The 7,235-nt window shown below is 46.2% G+C and overlaps 1 protein-coding gene across 4 annotated transcripts in view; it reads right to left on the bottom strand.

Moving 5' to 3' along the window:
* Positions 1 to 7,235, bottom strand: part of tbk1 (TANK-binding kinase 1) — a 13,610-nt gene extending 6,375 nt beyond the window's left edge. Inside the window, exons 1-11 of one of the 4 annotated variants that reach the window (XM_084111034.1) lie at positions 6,980 to 7,235; positions 5,410 to 5,515; positions 4,760 to 4,900; positions 3,664 to 3,793; positions 3,377 to 3,558; positions 2,264 to 2,424; positions 1,909 to 2,019; positions 1,645 to 1,824; positions 1,304 to 1,500; positions 292 to 350; positions 17 to 108 (exon numbers count right to left, since the gene is read on the bottom strand). In XM_084111034.1, the coding sequence (XP_083967160.1) occupies positions 17 to 108; positions 292 to 350; positions 1,304 to 1,500; positions 1,645 to 1,824; positions 1,909 to 2,019; positions 2,264 to 2,424; positions 3,377 to 3,558; positions 3,664 to 3,793; positions 4,760 to 4,900; positions 5,410 to 5,496 (1,340 nt within the window). In that variant the 5' untranslated portion in view covers positions 5,497 to 5,515; positions 6,980 to 7,235. Of the gene's footprint in view, positions 1 to 16; positions 109 to 291; positions 369 to 1,303; positions 1,501 to 1,644; positions 1,825 to 1,908; positions 2,020 to 2,263; positions 2,425 to 3,376; positions 3,559 to 3,663; positions 3,794 to 4,759; positions 4,901 to 5,409; positions 5,516 to 6,979 lie in introns of all 4 variants that reach the window. The other 3 variants (XM_084111033.1, XM_084111031.1, XM_084111032.1) reach the window with 3 other exon arrangements.

Raw genomic sequence — 7,235 nt, 5'->3', positions numbered from 1 at the left:
TGATTCGTGAACTCACTTCAGGCCTCGCACGGCTTTCCTCACCAGCTCCTGGTACAGAAGCAGAGAGTCGGACGTCTTCCACAGATATCCCACGTCACCTGCGAACGTCTGAGCAGAAACACGGCTGACATCTTTACTAACAGGCTGAAAGCGATTAAGACATCCCATGAATCATCTCAAGAGCTGGAGCAGCAGGTTCAGGATCTTACACAAGCGCTACGTGTCGTTAGATCACCTGCTGCTGCACCTCAGATCCATGACTTCAGCCCCACAGATCCTGTCGTTTCTTACCTTGGCATAGCTGGCGTCCAAATCCAGGTCGTAGCGAGGCTGTACTTTAGGAGGGCTGGCTGCAAACACACGTGATCCTTATTAGTGTTTTGGGTAATGAAATAAAAGTGATCAGATTACTTTTTGATGTAACAAGTAACGCATTACAAGTAACGTGCATTACGCAATCGGATCACCTGCCAGGCCTGGAAGAGACTGAGACTCCAGGTGATAATGCATTACTTTCCATCATCAGTAACTAACGTGGCTTTCACTAGTGACTTTCGCACCGGAGGAACCTTTTCATCGTTCCTAGAACTACTGGCGGAAGTTCCCGGATTTTGCCGCATTCGCACCGCAGGAACTGGGAACTATTTTAGTTCTAGGAACTCGTTTTAGAGGAGCTCCTTCACTCCTCCAGAGTCGGTCTACACCAGCGCTAGAGGAACTCTCCGTGACGGTAGTGTTCGCTGATTGGCCGAACACACGCGAAACACCAGCACACGCCATTTTAAAAATGCGAAATGCACAAATTAGCTATAGCCGATATATTTACTCCACAAACAAACTCTACGAACATGGAAAACAGGGATAGATGAGCCTCTTAATCTTTACACTGAGGAGAAACCCAACACAACTTTGAGGGATCAAGAGAAACATGATGATGTGTTTCTGCTCAGCAACACTGGACATCAAACACACACATACGCTAATAACTCTTCATTACTGTCTACTCTCAGTGTATATCAGTTATAGCTAATAATGTATTAGACGGGACTGTTAGACAGATCGTACACTAATGAACAGGAGAATGTGAGCACAGTCTCACCGCCGTCAAAATAAAAGTCCCAACAACAAGCGTGTCTCACGTCACTTCAGAGTTCCTACTGGCGGTGCGAACGCAACCAGGAAAACATTCCTAAGGGAACCGTTAGTTCTCGGGGCTCGTTCCTACAACTATCCGGTGCGAAAGCCCCTATTATTGGGAGACGTCACATGACTGCTTTGATCACATGGCGAGCGCCAGACTCACGGTCCTCGAACACCAGGCCGACGGTGTTGACGGGGTCTCGGCTGAGGAGCATGATGGGATTGTCTCGGGAGGTCTTGGGGAAGCTCTGGGCCTGGCGGCTGGGATCGAGGATGAGGCGCCGGCTCTCGTACAGGAACTCCTGATGCGACGGCGTGATGTTGGTCCGTCGGAAGAGCAGCTCCTGAAACAGGTTCGCCCTGGAGAACAGATTTACCTGGTTAAACCACAGGGTGTGTGTGAAGGGTTGGGTTAGTGTGAGTGTGTATGTGCGTGTGTATGCTCACGTGTTGTGTGTGTGTGTATATGTGAGTGTGTGTGTATGTGTGAGTGTGTGCTCTCACGTGTTGTATGTGTGTATGTAGATGTGGTGGAGTGTCGCCTGCTGAAGACTGAACACGTAAACCACGATGCGGTGTAAGATGTCGCTGGTCTCGGCGAAGAACTGGTCGAATCCCCAACACTTCTCCTGATCCGCCTCCAGGATGTTGGCCAGCACTGGCGTGAGGAGACTCTGAAGACCCCTGAAACACACACACACACACACCCCGTCACACACACACGCGTCTCCACACCACCGAACCACCGTCTCACACACTCAAACACACTTGGAGAGGCTGCAGGAGATCGGCATCTCTGAGCTCCACTCGATCTTCCCGTTCTCGAACTTCTGATGGCCTGAGATCGCTCCCGACGGCTTCTCCGTGATGATCTTATACCTGCGACACACAAACATCAGGTGACCACCAGCGCCGGGCAGACTAACACAACATCCCGGAATCGGACACTTCTTAGAACATTTTAATTCGATTCCTTTGTGAGCATTTCAATATGAGTTTAAACCATTCAAGTGTGTGTGACGCAGGTGTGTGTGTGTGTGTGATGAGTTAGTGTGACGCAGGTGTGTGTGTGTGTGTGATGAGTTAGTGTGACGCAGGTGTGTGTGTGTGTGACGGCACCCACATGACTTCTTTGTTCCTGCGCGGGCCTTCGAAGGGTCTGAACGGCAGGCATCCGGTGGCGGCGTGATAAAACGTGACTCCGATGCTCCACAGATCCACCGTGGCTCCGTACTTCTTCTGGTGATCTTTCCTCAGAACCGCTCGCTCGTACATGTCGGGATGCTGCACACACACACAGATCAGCACACACACACACACACACATCAGCACACATCAGCACACACACACACACATCAGCACACACACACAGATCAGCACACACACACAGATCAGCACACACAGATCAGCACGCACACACACACACACACACACACACACACACACACAGATCAGCACACACACACACACACACACATCAGCACACACACACACACACATCAGCACACACACAGATCAGCACACACACACACACACATCAGCACACACACACACACACATCAGCACACACACACACACACATCAGCACACACACACACACACACATCAGCACACACACACAGATCAGCACACACACACATCAGCACACACACAGATCAGCACACACACACAGATCAGCACACACACAGATCAGCACACACACAGATCAGCACACACACACAGATCAGCACACACACACAGATCAGCACACACACACAGATCAGCACACACACAGATCAGCACACACACAGATCAGCACACACACACATCAGCACACACACACATCAGCACACACACACATCAGCACACACACAGATCAGCACACACACAGATCAGCACACACACAGATCAGCGCACACACACACAGATCAGCACACAGACACACATCAGCACACACACACACATCAGCACACACACACACATCAGCACACACACACACACACACAGATCAGCACACACACACACATCAGCACATACACACACACACAGATCAGCACACACACACAGATCAGCACACACACATCAGCACACACACAGATCAGCACACACACACACATCAGCACACACACACAGATCAGCACACACACACAGATCAGCACACACACACACACAGATCAGCACACACACACACAGATCAGCACATGTTTCTCACACACACACACACAGGGTTGGTGTTTTCCCATGATCCTCAGCTCACCAGATATTCCTCAGTGCCGTAGAGCGAGACGAACTGCTCGTCGTCCTCCAGCTCGCGAGCGGCTCCGAAGTCCGTGAGTTTATAGACGGATCGGCCGTCCTCTCCGATCACACGCATGATGTTCCCCGGCTTGATGTCCCGATGCACGATGCCGTACTCCCTCAGGTGGTTCATTCCTGCCACTGTCACATGATGACACTCGAGATCAGATAAGTGGGATCTTCCCTTAAGAAAAGTTGAGGAGCGTTGTGTTCTCTCAGCTCCTGTCGTGTGTGTGCAGAACTCACCGACGTCCTGCAGAACGATGAGGAACTCGTCCTCCGGGAGCCCGTAGGCGTTGGTCGGCTCCTCCAGGACCGTGTACAGGCTCCCACACGGACAATACTCCATCACCAACACCTTGTGACGCGTGTTCGACTGACAAACAACATCAGCGTTCACAATCACAACAGAACTGTGACATCTGGTGTTCACAGAGAACCGGTATTACAGCTTACACACACACACACACACACATGAGGAAGTGAATCAGGGAAGAGTTCAGCACTGACTGAGTGAGTTAAAGAATTACATTCTCCTGATACTCTCCTCTCGTCATCCAAGATGTTCACGTCTTTCTTTCTTCAGTGGAAAAGAAATGAAGGTTTTTGAGGAAAACACTCCAGGATTTCCTCCATATAGTGTCTTCAATGGGGTCCAACGGGTCGAAGGTCCAGATGTGAGTTTCAGTGCAGCTTCAAAGTCTCGACACGATCCAGCCGAGGAATAAGAGTCTCATCTAGACAAACCAGTGGACATTTTAGAACAACATAAACATTTATATAGGATAGGGTGAAAAACTCTCATCTCATTTTCTCCTCCAACTTCAAAATCGTCCGACATCGTTATTTTACCTTTTATTTATTTATTTCTTTTGTAAATGGCGTTTGACTCAGTCTTTGCACGTTCTCTTTGTAAACACTGGGTCTGTTCTTCCGCCTACGTCACGCTTGACCTTTCAGCCTGATTATGTAATGTGTGTCTCATCACAGCGAGTGCAAGACCAGCATTAGTGGTTAAAAGTATATAAATGTTTATGTTGTTCTAAAATGTCGGCTGGTTTGTCTAGATGAGACTCTTATTCCTCGGCTGGATCGTGTCGAGACTCTGAAGCTGCACTGAAACTCACATCTGGACCTTCGACCCGTTGGACCCCATTGAAGACACTATATGGAGGAAATCCTGGAGTGTTTTCTTAATTTCTTTCCGACTGAAGAAAGAAAGACGTGAGCATCTTGGATGACGTGAGGAGAGTAAAGCATCAGGAGATTTTGACTCTGAAGTGGACTAACTCTTTCCAGAAGTCAGGTGTGGTCTCAGGTGTGGTCTCAGGTGTGGTCTCACCTCCTCCTCGACGGCGAAGAGCTTCACGATGTTTTTGTGGTTGAGTTTCTTCAGCACCTCGAACTCCCTCATCTGGACGTCCAGCGGCCGCAGAAAGCTCAGGTTATTAAACACTTTGACCGCGTACAGATCGCCCGTTTTCTACAGAGAGTCGAATATAAAGTTCACATCAGAGTGCAGAAACATGCGCTGAGGAATCAAACGATTCAAAAGATTCACTGACTCTAATGAATCACAATCCCTGTGGGAGAGATTCAGAGTGAGGCTTAAAAAGTGAATCAGATTCAGAATCAAATGTTTCAAAAGCGTTTCTTCTTGGTTCTGTGAACGTTACGGGAACAGTAACATTGTATCATTCTTCAAACATTATGGAACGTTACTTTTGAATCTGAACGTTCTGAAACAAGTAGAAACATTTAAAAACGTTACATTTAAAAACGTTACATTTAAAACCGAACGTTCTATTAATGTTATTGGAAAAACGTTCGCTCATAACATTCCCTGTTCTCTGGGTTCTGATCCGAGGGGAATTAAACACTGATGAAGGACTCAATCGGATGAATGAAGCAAGGTTTCCAGCACGGGTAACTGAGGTAAAGCCTGAGGTAAAGCCTGAGGATTGGGAGATACGCGGATAGAGCCGCGGATACCTTGTGTCGGCCGCGGTACACGTTGGCCGTGGCGCCCTGACCCAGCAGGTCCGACATCATCCACAGGTAGTTCGCCGTACTCTGCATGATGACTCTGTAGATTCACCTGAAACACATCAGCACATTCATGAGGACATCGCTGAGATCATAATGTACATGACAATCATTCAGTACTATAGTAATGTTTCAGGTATTACCCAGATAACAGGGAACGTTCTGTCAAGGTTCTTCCAGTTCGTTCAAAGTTATCTGGCCTTTTATAATGATCTCAAAACATCATGGAACGTTTTATTTAGACGGTTTTTAAATGTTGCTACTTGTTTCAGAACGTTCAGATTCAAAAGTAACGTTCCATAATGTTTGAAGAATGATACAATGTTCCCGTAACGTTCACAGAACCAAGAAGAAACGCTTTTAAAACTGGAGGTTCAGAAAACATTCAGTAATAACGTTTTCATAACTTACTGGGAACATTCGCAAAATGTTCTTAGAACATTATTCTTTGGCTATACAGTCTCACATTATCTCAGTTTATTCGCTATAGTTTAGAGAATGGTGATAAAATATGAGCAGAACTCAGTTGATATTTGACTGGTTTTGTCCGTCCTTCTGTTAGACTGTCTCACACATGAATTATGTTGAATATCTGTCAGCTGTTAAATTTAACTACACAATTAGATAATACCAGTTTAGCTCAACCAATCACCAAGCAATGCTTCATTTTGTTCAGTCTGTGTGTAAAAAGAGCATTAGCAATTAAAGACAAAACACACTTCAGCAAAACATGATCAGCTCAAAGTGTCCGAATCATTTTCAGTCCTAAATGTCACTGGTAGTCGCTGAATGAAGAATATTTGGGTATAATATGTCACAGTTTACATTATTTTGCTCTCCTCACTGCCATTAATGAACTATAGTGTCCTGATCACACTAGTGAAGAAAATATCAAAAATGATATCTGGTGTCTGAATAATGTTTGGTTTGACTGTATTTCGTCTCGGAACACTTTAGCTTTCATTTCGCTGGAACGATCATAACTCGCGTGTTTCAGCGCTAATGATGAGGATGTTGTGAAATCAGCTGCGGGATTGTTTTTCACCGTGACGTCACAGATCTGCGGGAATTTCCCGCACCAGCGCGTGATTCTTTCGCTTTTTAGCGTGAAACTAAACTAAAAATGTCAAATTAGACGTAAAAGGAGAAGCGAGAGAGAATCGTGAGGTGTATATCATCTGTACGGATCGTTACGACACAGAACCGAGTGAAACTGAAAGTACATACAGAATAAAGTAACGTTACAGTAGATTCTGACAGAATAAAGCGGTTTATTATCGTGCTGTGACATTAGATTTGATTAAACAGATCGAGGAATATCCCGCACTGAACACAAGCATGCTTTCATTATATTAAATTAAATAATAAATACACATCACATCAGTCTAAACATTGCGTTGTTCCGTCTAACATTAGAGTAAGACCGTAAACACAGATATAATAACGATGACATGCGAGCTGTGCGATGATTATATGATGTATTTAATGTCAGCATATGATGTTTATATGTTCTCACCTCGAGAGCACGAACGTCTCTTCCGTTTTCCGTGTTTTCATCACATGAGAGACACCGGGCCGTGTCCGCAACCACACACTGCACACTCTCTCGCACTGCCACTGTAGTGTAGATGCTGTGCGCATGTGTGATTGGTCTGGATACTACGCATTAATCAATATGTTAATAGTCCACTCCGAACTGAGCTTCTGAAACGTGTATCGCTACAAAGTGCATAGTTTCACGTACTGTTTTGATTGAAGCATATATAGTGTAC

The sequence above is a fragment of the Abramis brama genome, assembly GCF_963993115.1.
Source record: "Abramis brama genome assembly, chromosome: 4".
Lineage (NCBI taxonomy): Eukaryota > Metazoa > Chordata > Actinopteri > Cypriniformes > Leuciscidae > Abramis > Abramis brama.
The sequence above is the reverse complement of the archived record's forward strand: the minus strand, read 5'-3'. Positions and strand labels throughout refer to the sequence as shown.